The sequence below is a fragment of the Bufo bufo genome, chromosome 1, assembly GCF_905171765.1.
Source record: "Bufo bufo chromosome 1, aBufBuf1.1, whole genome shotgun sequence".
Classification (NCBI taxonomy): domain Eukaryota; kingdom Metazoa; phylum Chordata; class Amphibia; order Anura; family Bufonidae; genus Bufo; species Bufo bufo.
This window is the reverse complement of record NC_053389.1, coordinates 417,506,187-417,519,429: the sequence shown is the minus strand read 5'-3', so window position 1 is coordinate 417,519,429 and position 13,243 is coordinate 417,506,187. Positions and strand designations below refer to the sequence as shown.

General features: G+C 39.9%; 1 protein-coding gene across 1 annotated transcript in view; it reads left to right on the top strand.

Moving 5' to 3' along the window:
* Nucleotides 1-4,949, top strand: part of CREBRF (CREB3 regulatory factor) — a 59,480-nt gene extending 54,531 nt beyond the window's left edge. Inside the window, exon 9 of the mRNA XM_040415690.1 lies at nucleotides 3,931-4,949. Within this exon, the coding sequence (XP_040271624.1) occupies nucleotides 3,931-4,046 (116 nt within the window). The 3' untranslated portion in view covers nucleotides 4,047-4,949. The remainder of the gene's footprint in view (nucleotides 1-3,930) is intronic.
* The last annotated feature ends 8,294 nt before the right edge of the window (nucleotides 4,950-13,243 follow it).

Sequence of the window (13,243 nt, the reverse complement as noted above, 5' to 3'; positions counted from 1 at the left end):
CACCCAGCTTTTGACCGGCTCCACAAAATTGGCCCCTCATAGACCACTTCAACACCAAATTTGCAGATTTGTATACCCCTGAGCAAAACATCTGCGTAGACGAGTCCCTTATACATTTTACCGGGCGCCTTGGCTTCAAACAATACATCCCAAACAAGCGCGCCCGGTATGGGGTCAAATTGTATAAGCTCTGTGAAAGGGCCACAGGCTATACCCACAAATTTCGGATTTATGAGGGTAAAGATCAGACCCTGGAGCCGGCCGGTTGCCCTGACTACCTGGGGAGCAGTGGGAAGACAGTCTGGGACTTGGTGTCACCCTTAATTGGCAAGGGGTACCATCTTTATGTGGACAATTTTTACACAAGTGTGCCCCTCTTCAGGCATTTGTTACTAGAACAGATTGGCTGCTGTGGCACCGCGCAACCTAGTCGCGTGGGCTTCCCCTAACGGCTCGTTACCACCCGTCTTGCAAGGGGGGAGATGGCTGCCTTGTGTAACCAAAAACTGCTCGCGGTGAAATGGAGAGACAAGCGTGACGTTTACATGCTCTCCTCCATTCACGCAGACACGACAATCCAAATTGAACGAGCAACCAGTGTCATTGAAAAGCCCCTCTCAGTCCACGACTATAACCTTCACATGGGAGGGGTGGACTTCAATGACCAGATGTTGGCTCCTTATCTACTTTCCCGCAGGACCAGACGCTGGTATAAGAAGGTGTCTGTATATTTGATTCAATTTGCTGCCTATAATAGTTTTGTTCTCTACAGTAAGGCTGGGAGAACAGGATCCTTCCTCAAATTTCAGGAAGAGATCATCGAGAACCTCCTGTATCCAGGAGGTTCCGTGGCCCCATCCACCAGTGTAGTGAGCCGTCTACACGAGCGACATTTCCCCAGTGTCGTTGCTGGTACCTCAAACCGACGGCCACCACGAAAAAAATGTTGTCTGTAGCAGGAGTGGAATAAGGCGTGACACCCGCTATTTCTGTCCTGACTGCCCTGACCACCCTGCCCTATGCTTTGGGGAGTGTTTCCGGAAGTACCAGACACAGGTACACTTAGCATAGGGATTGCGTTTCACAGGACAGGCACACAGGGCTATTAGGGCCTCTTCTTTCACAGGGCTATTAGGGCCTCTTCTTTCACCTGGGACAAAGTGCATAATGTACTTCGCCACATCTTTGGGCGATTTGCGCTTTGCACATTGTCCCATAAAGGTAAAAAAAAAATCACCGGTAAGCAAGTAAGTAAGTTTATATGTTCCGTTCAAATGTTATTATAAAGTTAATAAATTTATTGCATTGTGGCCTGTTTTTTTTTTTTTTTTTTTTTTTTAACCTTCCAGGTGGACCAACCGATCGACTAGCTGCAGCACTGATGTGCATTCTGACAGAAGCATTGCGCTGCTGTCAGATTGCACAAAAGTCGGTGTATGCGGCGCTGCAAGACGAGATTTCTCCTCTGCAGTAAAAGATACGTTTGCCGAGGCTTATGAGCTGAGGGGGAGGTGGTGTTTATATGCTTTGGCAAACACTTTGTATATAAAAAAAAAAAAAAAAATCCCGGCAATGATTTATTCATCCTCATCGATTGATGTAAATGGAGAAATCGGGTTTGCCAGGGCATACGGGCTAAGTGGGTTTGGATGTTGGGCGGAGCTCCTATGTCCTGGCAGACGCCTTTCCCCTCCCTTTTTTTTTTTTTGGGGAGAGATTTTTTCATCCACATTGATCAATGCGAATGAAGAAATCTGTGCCGTTCATTTTTTTTCTTTCAGCCCAGAGGCTTTACGGAAAAAAAATATATCATTACCCGTATGCTCAATATAAGGAGAATAGCAGAAACTCCTAATGCTGGCCATACATGTAATAATTGCGGAGACCCTCAAATGCCAGGGCAGTACAAACACCCCACAAATGACCCCATTTTGGAAAGAAGACACCCCAAGGTATTCGCTGAGGGGCATATTGAGTCCATGAAAGATTGAAATTTTTGTCCCAAGTTAGCGGAAAGGGAGACTGTGAGAAAAAAATAAATATATCAATTTCCGCTAACTTGTGCAAAAAAAAAAAATAATCTTCTATGAACTCTCCATGCCCCTCATTGAATACCTTGGGGTGTCTTCTTTCCAAAATGGGTTCACATGTGGGGTATTTATACTGCCCTGGCATTTTAGGGGTCCTAAAGCGTGAGAAGAAGTCTGGGATCCAAATGTCTAAAAATGCCCTCCTAAAAGGAATTTTGGCCCCTTTGCGCATCTAGGCTACAAAAAAGTGTCACACATGTGGTATCGCCGTACTCAGGAGAAGTTGGGCAATGTGTTTTGGGGTGTCTTTTTACATATACCCATGCTGGGTGAGATAAATATCTCTGTCAAATGCCAACTTTGTATAAAAAAAATGGGAAAAGTTTTGCCGAGATATTTCTCTCACCCAGCATGGGTATATGTAAAAAGACACCCCAAAACACATTGCCCAACTTCTCCTGAGTACGGCGATACCACATGTGTGACACTTTTTTGCAGCTTAGGTGGGCAAAGGGGCCCACATTCCAAAGAGCACCTTTAGGATTTCACAGGGCATTTTTTACACATTTTGATTTCAAACTACTTCTCACGCATTAGGGCCCCTAAAATGCCAGGGCAGTATAACTACCCCACAAGTGACCCCATTTTGGAAAGAAGACACCCCAAGGTATTCCGTAAGGGGCATGGCAAGTTCCTAGAATTTTTAATTTTTTGTCACAAGTTAGCGGAAAATGAGACTTTGTAAGAAAAGAAAAAAATAATAAATCATAATTTTCCGCTAACTTGTGACAAAAAATAAAAAGTTCTATGAACTCACTATGCCCATCAGCGAATACCTTTGGGTGTCTACTTTCCGAAGTGGGGTCATTTGTGGGGTTTTTCTACTGTCTGGGCATTGTAGAACCTCAGGAAGCATGACAGGTGCTCAGAAAGTCAGAGCTGCTTCAAAAAGCGGAAATAACTAATAACGGCTATAACTGTTACCCAAACCATTTTTTTTTTTTTACCCAAACATTTTTTTTTTTTTATCAAAGACATGTAGAACAATACATTTAGAGAAGAAATTTAATATAAATCTAGTTTTATTTTAAAAATTTTACAACTGAAAGTGAAAAATGTCATTTTTTTGCAAAAAAATCGTTAAATTTCGATTAATAACAAAAAAAGTAAAAATGTCAGCAGCAATGAAATACCACCAAATGAAAGCTCTATTAGTGAGAAGAAAAGTAGGTCAAATTCATTTGGGTGGTAAGTTGCATGACCGAGCAATAAACGGTGAAAGTAGTGTAGTGCAGAATTGTAAAAAGTGGTCTGGTCATTAAGGGTGTTTTAAGCTAGGGGAGCTGAGGTGGTTAAGGGGTTCAAGTTGATGGGCAGTATATCTTCAACAGGTGCTGCACTTAGTATGAAAAGGCTATTTGGGTGGCTGAATGATTCTTTCAAACATGAGTTTACTAACAGATGTCAGTAAGGCACTATGCTCAGAACATTACTTGTGTCACTTCAACATTAAAGGGGTTGTCCAGATAAAAAAATGTCTAAACCCCTTAGCATGATATATGCTCACACCGTGCCCACATCTGCCCTTCCGAGGCTGCCTGGTCCGTTCTCTACTCCTGCTGACACAGGACATGTCGATGCTGTAGAAGGTCACCGCTGCAGCTGGACCAACCCCTGTGAGGTGCATTTCCATTTTTGATAACTAAACTGGTCCCTTACCAGAGAAATGAGCAAACCAGGGAAATGGTTTACCCCCCTCACCAAATTGATATGGGATGTTAGAAGGTACTGATGACCCACGTTCGATAATAATGTCTTAGTCTAAAACTGTCCAATGTCCAAATTATTTGTCAACGAAGTGCGTAGAATTCAATTTCTAAACTCTTTCTGGTTCTTTCAGGTTCGTCAGTAGCAGGCCAGACATCTGAATTTGTAAATCAGGTTCTGGAGAAAACTTCAGAGGGAGATCCCACTGGTGGCCTAGTGGGACTCCGTATCCCCACTTCAAAGGTGTGACGCCTTTTCTTCGCAGCCAGTGCTGATGCTTCATCATCCCATGTCTTCTACGAAGTCTGCACTAAAAACTCCCTTCGATTTTTGCATGTATATCCTCTCACCATCTGTTATGATTATATTTAGCAGGTTTGTTGGGTGGAATAAGCAAACTGACAGGTGCGAGAACCCATTGCATGGAACTCTGTGTTATCACAATGTCTGGCTGTTAGTGGCTGTTTGTTCATAGAGTACTGTTGGCAACAATTCTATCATTGCCAGAGAGTTTATATATTCAATTTAAATGTGCAAAAGCATATAGGCAACATTTATTGTATTTGTAGTGTTCGTCTTAGAGTCAGAAACAGATTTTTTTTTTTTTTCACATAGTTTTAAGCTAATGCCAAAATTAGCTGGAATAAGCTTCAGACACAAGTGATAATAAGCCACTATCTGAAATGGGAGTTAGAGACATGATTCCTGTTGTAAATGTAGAACTTGGATGCAAGTTCACTGCACAAAATGTTGCAGTAGAAGTACAAATGTCGACAAGTGGCTTTACAGAAAATGTGTATGTCGATAAAATAACATTGCGATATCTGATAGTTTGTCGCAAGTGGATCTATGATCTTAAAAGACTTATCTTTGTGCCTTGTAATTTACGGAGTGAAAAAGACTCTTCTACAGCTTAAAAGCCCTTAAGGATTTTTTTTTTGTATGCTTTAAAACATTATAAGATATTTTAAACCTTGTAGGGTAGTGGCCTAAGATGCATAGTTTGGTGCATATTTATGGGGTTAAGTTTAAATGTTAAAAAAAAAAAAAAATCCTTGTGACTTCCTCTTTTTTCCGAATGTACATAGGAACATGTTGAAAATGTAGATATGTGCCACAGAGTCTGTGAATTGTAATAGAAACATAAAAAAGGTTTAAAAAAAAGAAAAAAAAAGAAAACAAAAAAAAAAAAAGCATAAAAAGCAACAAAAGATTTAAAAACAAAGGGTGGCTCTTGAACTATAAGCCGCACTTTTTTTTTATCCTTGTTTGTTCTTTTTCTTCTCTTTGGTACTTACTTAGAAAAGAGAGAAACAAAAATTGCACATTAGTTTGATTGTTTTCTTTTTGTTTTGTACCAAAGAAAAACACATTGAGGTGGCAGACTGCCAGTCAAAGTAAAGATTTGCACAGCTTATAAGATACTGTAATGAATGTAAAATATATATATATATATATATATATATATATATATATATATATAATATAACATAACTGAGGTCAGCGGAATTCTGGGATAGCTAGGGAATTTAATAAACTGTGAATATTTTTTTTTTTTTTTTTTTTTTTGTGGTCCAATTCTTTTCGAGTATCAATTCGTACATTTGGAGGGTGCATTCACAGTCTTGTGTCTTCAAAAGACTGATTTCCCTTTGTAGATAAAGACTATTATTTTTTATGGCAATATTGACTTTTCAGATTTTTGGAGGATAGGTGGAGCTGCTACATTTCATTTATCTAGTTGAACTTCCAGAATCTGATATTTCTCATCCTAGCCAGGTGGTGTGAAACTTGTAGGCCCATTGGCATTGTAAAATAAAAAATAAAAATATATATATATAAATATCTATTTTTGCTATTGTAACATGCACCTGAATATATTAATCTTCAGACCGAAAGGGGAGAGAGAAGTAGAGAGCAACTGAGATATTGTAATATTTTGCCAATATTTTTTTTTCTTATTGTTCTTGATCATTCAGAGCACGACCTGATATGAAAGATTAAATGTTTAAAATGTTTAAAAAAAGTACATAAAAAAAAAATATATATATAGATTTTATATTTTTGTACTAGTACGGCAGGAATCTCTTTTTTGGATGTTAGGGAATTTATTTCATGTTTGTTAATGTGTATTTTATTTTATTTTATCCTGCATGTAGTATTTTTGAAGATGCATGGAGTCTAGTAATACTCCTTTCTTGGTAAAAGAGCGTTACAGAAGGGGAATGGTTCATTGAACTTTCTAAAAAGGAAAAAATGGTAAAGCACATTGAAGTCAGTTGGGCAGATTTAACAATCCTATAGATGGCAAAATTTAGACAGGTTATCTTGACATGAACTAGATTTATTACAGGGGCTCAGATTGGATGGTACATTTGGTACATGGCTAGATATGTTTGTCTACTTGATACCAACTGTTAATTGGCTTTGCTTGAGACAGAATTGGGGCACTAAATGGTGCTTATTAGGCCATGCCCATTTCCAGGGAAACCACATTGATTTTCCAGTAAGCCACACCCCTTGTCAGACTAGGCACAGATAATTTGTCTAAAAGTAGATATGCCAAATTGCGCAATTTATGCCAGAATCTTGGTGCACTGACATCCATGGCCAGTGAATTGAAGTGGATGTTTGTTCTGGAGTCGGTCTCTAGTTCGCTCACTCATTCTGGCAGTGCTTATATTTCCATTTCTAACCCGTGTCAGTAGTGACTGATCAATAGTGCGGCATTCTGTTTCCATTTATTCATACAATTTCTTGAAGTGTATGCCATAAATGGTAAATGTTGTGGATTATACCTTTTTTTTCTATTATATGATGTCCTGTGGTAGTTGTGATGCCAAAAAAGAGAGGTGGCTCTCCAAGATGTGCCTTACATATTTTGTAAATTTGGAGGTTGATCCTTTAACATGATGTGTGATGCAGAAATATGCGCCACATTTTCCTTCTTTACCTTGCAAACACCAGATATGTAGAATGCAGGCTCGGTATTTGGTATTGCTAATATCGATATGTTCAACCTCAGTCCTGGGGTACATACAGATTGGTGGTAGTTTTTTTTTTATCACCTTGGTTTGTGTTCAGTTTGGTACTTGTAGACTGCTATAGTGATAGCTTGATCAGTGGGAAGTTTTGGGTCGGTGAACGTTATCCTTATAGCCACTGCAAGCTGTATGTATGGTCAGGTGGTCTCTTTTGAGACAAATGTTTAAGTCAACATTATATGCTTAAAGAAGAACACCCACAAAAAATGTTCTTCTCTGACCTGTTAGAAAGGCAAATGATGTAACATGTAGTGAATGTAATCTTCTTACCAGTGGCTGTATTTGTGAGTTATCACCTCCCTGCTGCTTCTCAGCTGTGTCATGTGACCAGCAATCAGACTTTTCAACTGACACATCATCTTGTGTGGACAGGAAGTCAGTTTCTCTATGTATTCCTATGGAGCCTCACTCTCTGTCTCATAGGAATGAACTTCCTGTCCTTTGTCAGTTGGAAATCAGAGTGTTGGTCACATGACACAGCTAAGGATCAGAAGGGAGGCTATAACTCAAAAAATATACAGTCACTGATGAGAAAATAACATTTACTACTGATTTACATTATGCACCTTTCTAGCAGGTCAGAGAATTTTTTTGCGGTAGTTCTACTTTAATTAGTGATTTTATTTATTTTTTTGAGTTCCACTTGGGGCTAATTTTATACAGCAATATTTTTGGTCTGTGTTAAGATCGATTCACACTTTTGTCAAACCCAAATCCTTGATATATGCAACTGTATGCCATACATTGACTCCCATAGTAAAAATAGTATACTGCATGTATGCTATTCTTTCGGAACTCCCTTCATAATGAAATATATAGTTGACTATGCTTTTCAGTACGATGCCAACACTTCACTCAGAGGTAAGCCGGAAGGTCATTCTTTTGGTATAAGTCTGGTCAATAAAAGTCTAAAAGTGGCCATACAGATTAGACAAATATTTGGCGAATCTGCCAATTTTGGTGGGAATAGCTGACTATCTAATGGGTATGTTGATTTTAACTTCCCCTTTCTTTTGTTCTCAATGAGATAAGCCATCAATAGAGCTGTCTGGCAGCAGTTTCTTCCCTTTACTCCAGTGGTCCTCAACTCCGGTCCTCTGGACCCACCTACCAGTCATGTTTTCAGGATTTCCTTAGTATTGAGCAGGTGATATAATTAGTATCCATGTATCAGGACTTACCTCAGGTGTTTATTCTATGGGATATTCCCAAATCCTGACCGGCAGGTGGGCCCTGAGGACTGGAGTTGGGGAACCCTGCTTTACTCCATGGTCAACCAGCTGAACTGAGGGTGCATACGTATGGCAGGGTCAGGAATAATAGCTGTCCACTGAAGGAATATGGCCAACAACTACCTTTGGCCACCTTAATAATATGTTCAGTTTATACATCGAGATTATTTCCCAGAATATTTCTGAAATGGGGTTTGATCTCCTAAAATGAATGGGAATAAAGGTATAACACAGACTAAAAATAAGACTGTATAAAAAGCCTTTAAAATAGGTTCATGCTTTTTAAGCACTGGGCATCAAGTATAACACATTGGCATATGCCACCACTTTTAAAGGGCAAATCCAGTCCAAATAACCATCTATTATAATTTAGATACATGTGAGAGCCACCAATGATTTCAGAATAAGGGTCCATTCACACAACCGTGTCTGGTTTACGGACCGCAAAACATGGATCCCGGCCATGTGCATGCCACCAACTTATTTTTTTATTTATAATTTTTTTTTTTTACTCCTGTAGAAATGTCCTATCCTTGTCCGCAAAACGGACAAGAATAGGACATGTTCTATCTTTTTTTTGCGGGGCCGCAGAATGGACATACGGATGCGGACAGCACACAATGTGCCCTTTACATCTTTTGTCACCTCATTCAAATGAATGGGTCCACATCCGATCTGCACAAAATGCGGATCGGATTCGGAAGAAAAATACGCTCCTGTGCATGGACCCTAAAAAGACACTATAGATCTGTTAAACAGTTTTGTCAGAAGATCAAACACTTTATGAAGCAACAGTCATTGAAACTGGTGATCACATATTTAGAATGTGGGTCCTTTCATTCTGGAAATGAATGGTTATCTGAGCTCATAGGATTCACTGATATGATGATATGTATTTATGACTAGGTTAAATTTGTACTGATGGTGAGGGAGGTTCTATTCAGTGAAATGAGTCCTCAATGTGCCATGTTCTAGGTCTACTACAATTGATGGCATTAACATCGCCTAGCATATTGATGCCATAATCTTTTCAATTATTTACTGAGCCTGTTAATTTTGGGATTTAAGGTGTTACCATTTTTTTGACCCATACCCCTGAGAATACACCAAGCTTACTAGATGCAGGATAAATGCTTATGGTACAGAGAGAGCTGGCCACGCGTAAAGCAGTTTTTTTTTTTTTAGTTTCACACTATCAGAATTCCAGATACTTCATAAAACAGTTTTCCAGTGCATTATCAATGCAAGCAGTCATGTTCCATTGCAGGCAGTGGGCATTGAAACTATCTTTCCTACATAAAAACAAGCGGTAACACAAATAGGTGGCTTTAAAAGATGCCGTATGTGGTAGGTTCAATTATAGCCAAATCTCATCTCTGTTGAATTGGAAAAAAATAACACTGTTTATGCCTAACTTACAGGGAATCGGTCAAGTCTTCTGTGCTGCCCTACCTGAGGGCGGAACAGGATAGAAGGGGTGATGCTGAGCTCTTGAATATATAGTAGTGCTCTATAAATTGTTGTATGGGTGGGGGAAGCAGGACAGGCATTTTACATAAAAATCCAGAAACCTATGTATCTCTGAGCTCTACCTCTCATCCCTTATCTTATGCTGATATATTATGGTGTAGTCAATCCAACAGCCACTGTAAGGCCTCATGTTAATGACCATGTCCGTATTGTGGTCTGCAAACTATAGATTCGCAAAATACAGATAAATTCCACGTGCACACCACTTTTTTCTCACTCCAGTTACTAGGAAATTGAATTACTATTTTTGTCTTAGTTACGAACAAAAATAGGACCTGTTCTGTTCTATAATTTGCAGAACTGACCTACAGATGCAGACATCTGTTTTTTGCGGACCCATAGAAGTGATCAAGTCTGTTTGCAATCCGCAAAAATGCAGATCAGACACAGATGCAAACTACTTTTATGTGCATGAGCCCTTAGTGAGCACCTGATGTGGAGTTATATAAACAGGGCTTACGTATTATCTTATTATACCCTGTAACACAATAAAAAGCATACTTTTGTTGTCTGGTGGTTCAAGCTCGGAGAACCCCTTTACCCACTATGAACTACAGGTCTCAGCTTCAGCGTTAGGGGAGAGATATTGGACATGCTCAGCCATTTTTCTGTTTACATCAGTGGGAGTTGTGGAGACAAGCTCTAGATCCTTTTGAATTCAATACAATTATGAAAGTCATCTCCATCATAATTGGTAGATTGATCTTCACTTCAGGAGATTAAGTACTTTGCGTCCCCTAAACACTGTACTGCATTTCCCATTGATGTAAGCAGCAAATACTGAAAGTCCCAGCCAATTTTCAGATCTCACGTTGAAGTATCATGTCCTAATATATTATGTGTGTGCCTGTTGGCCCACAAACTGAAGAAGTCCTCTTCAGTAGCTGCTACATTAATGCCCAACTGTGTTTTGGGAGGTGCTCCGATTCTTTTGCACTTTGTTGTCCGATAGAAGGCCAGATCCTTCCTCATGACATTTCTGTTTTAACTTATTGGAGATTACATTCGGGAGTTGGTGGACATTTTGGAGTGCCTTATAGCCATCTGGTGTTGCTTCCTTGTTTGCTTCCTCAAGGATTGTTTTTGAGGGGAAAAAAATGGTTTCCTTGATAAGCTTTGAACCCAGATTTCCTGAGTATATGTTGTCTCTGATATTTAGCTGCAAATGTGTTCTGCAGGCTTTTTTCATATCCTTCTTGACATAGAGGGCAAAAAGATTGACATCCGTCAGCTGATGTTCGTCAGTGCAGCGCACAATTATAATGCCAAAACCCTTTCCCATGTGTGACTGGGTATTCTAATGTACTGTATATTTCAGCCCTTTACTGCTGTAATAACATCCCAAGCCATTTCCATAGAAAATTTCAAAACTCATCCCGACTTCCACAGATCCTATACTTTGGGTTTTGCATCTGCTCTATGACAAACGGGGCTATGTGGGAAAAAAAACCACTCCAACCATCTAACAGATAAACCTTGCTACCTACGCTGGTGTCCCCACACACACAAAAAAAACCTGCTCTGATGTCCTTAAAAGCACAAATGTCTCAGGAAACATGCTAATACAATTCAATATTTTGTGGGCTCTTCTCGCTAGGTATGATATTTATCACATATGTATTGTTGTAAAGGAAACCTGCATAGCTTGATGGTCTAAAGAGCACTATAGGATGCAATATATCCTAGATTGCTGTTGGACCGGAGTGTGATTTTACAGCATAGATTTCCTCTTATAGTTGATGGTGTTGATATGCCTTTGCGGTTGCTGTGCTTTTATTTTTTAAAGTTGCCTTGTCGAGATTCTTTGACTTTTATACATTCTTTACCTAGAAAGGGATTGTTATTGTGTTTGTGTAACCATCATGAGTAACTCAAAGGAAGCAACTTTACTTTTTACTTTCTGTTGAAGGCTGTATGAGGCAGAAATGTTAACACAATAGGTGCCTAATTTTAAAACTGGCCTTGTTTTCCACAGCAATCGGTCAGAGTCCATTTTTTTTCTTCTATTTTTACCACAAGACCCAAGGATCATATTGAAGAGCCAGTTACAGCACAAGCTGGCAATCAAATATACATGCACGTAATAATTTTAAAGGGTCACTTTGCTTTCAGAAAACCTTTGAACGCTCTCTCCCTCCTCATTGTAGGACAGGAAGTGAGAGAGATTCAATAAAAAGTCTATGGACCTATCTTGTTCCCGTTACGTGCAGCGAGGAGAGAGAGCAAGTTAAGCGAGTGCTTCTCTTCCGTGATTCTAGAGATCGGTGGGGGTCTCTGCACTCACACCCACACCGATCAAAACTTTAGATATCCATATAAAAAGTTTTCTGAAAGCACAGTGACCATTTGAAGGGGTATTCCCATCTCGGCCTTTATAAATCCGTGTAAGTGCTGGCCAGGGGTGGCCTGAGTTATGGAAATATCCAAACTTTCTGGGCTCCTCCGTTTTATAACTCCCATAGCAGTAAATGGGAGCCACGTAAACGGTGTAGAACAGCAAGCTTTTCTACGCTGTTTGTGTAGCTCCCATAATTTTTCTGTAACTCTCACAGGAATGAAAAGTGCAGCCCACTCGTCAGTTTCCGGAACTCCACGTACCCCTGGCCAGAGCTTACTCTGGTTATTATCTCAGTCATTAAGGGCCTTTTACAAGCGACTACGGACCCCATTTATTAATGTTGTCTGACAGTAAATCTAGCCTTATTGTCCATAGAAACCAATCGCAATGCAGCTTTCGTTTTCTGAACTGTTTTTGAAAATGAAAGCTGTGCCTTGTTTGGTATGGCCATCATGCTTGTTTTACTGTTAGAATCTGTGAGAGGGGCCCCTAACTGTGCATCCAGACTATAAAAAATGCCGGACAAATTAGTGCAGTGCAATTTTGTCCAGTGAAATGATGGAAACCTGACAGACCAATGGGTTCCATTGGGTGCCGTAGGTGTCTTATGTGACAAAATATTTTTTTTGCTTGGTTCCCATTTTTCTGTTCCACTGAGTGCCTGATGGACATGTGAACTCTGCCTTATGATACATGTGGCCATATTTATATGCCCTCTCTCTAAACATAACATGTTTGCAGTTTACTATTGTGGATAGCATAATAAATACTGTACCTGTCACCTCAAACATGCCATTTAAATTGCCCACAGTACCTTATTCATGTGCTTATGGAGCTCTGGAATTACCGTAGTTCTTGTTCTCGTTGTAGTAAATGCACTGAATATCCACTTTTAATCTTCCAGCTTTATGCAGATGAGTCTGTTCAAGTCAAGGAGGCCAACATTTTCCTTCTCCAAGGTTTCCCCTTCCGCCCCTCCTTCTGCAGTTTAATTGACATTTCCTTAGGCAGGGAACGTCACCCAAAGGGCGCATTAGTTCCTGCACATGCTCAGTTACTATACTCTCTTGCGCATGCCGAGTGAATGTGGTTATACTTCTCCAGACTTAAGGTCTTCATGGTACATGTTCCAGAGTGCAGGAGCGCTCTTCTCACGTACTTAGCTGTAAATCCACATTCACTGGGCATGCACAGGATCGAATGAGACCTGGGGATGACAATCCCTGCCTGAGAGAATGTTAGTCAAGCTGCAGGAAGTGGGGTCTGTATGGGGAAACCTTGACTTTGAGGAAGAAAATGCTT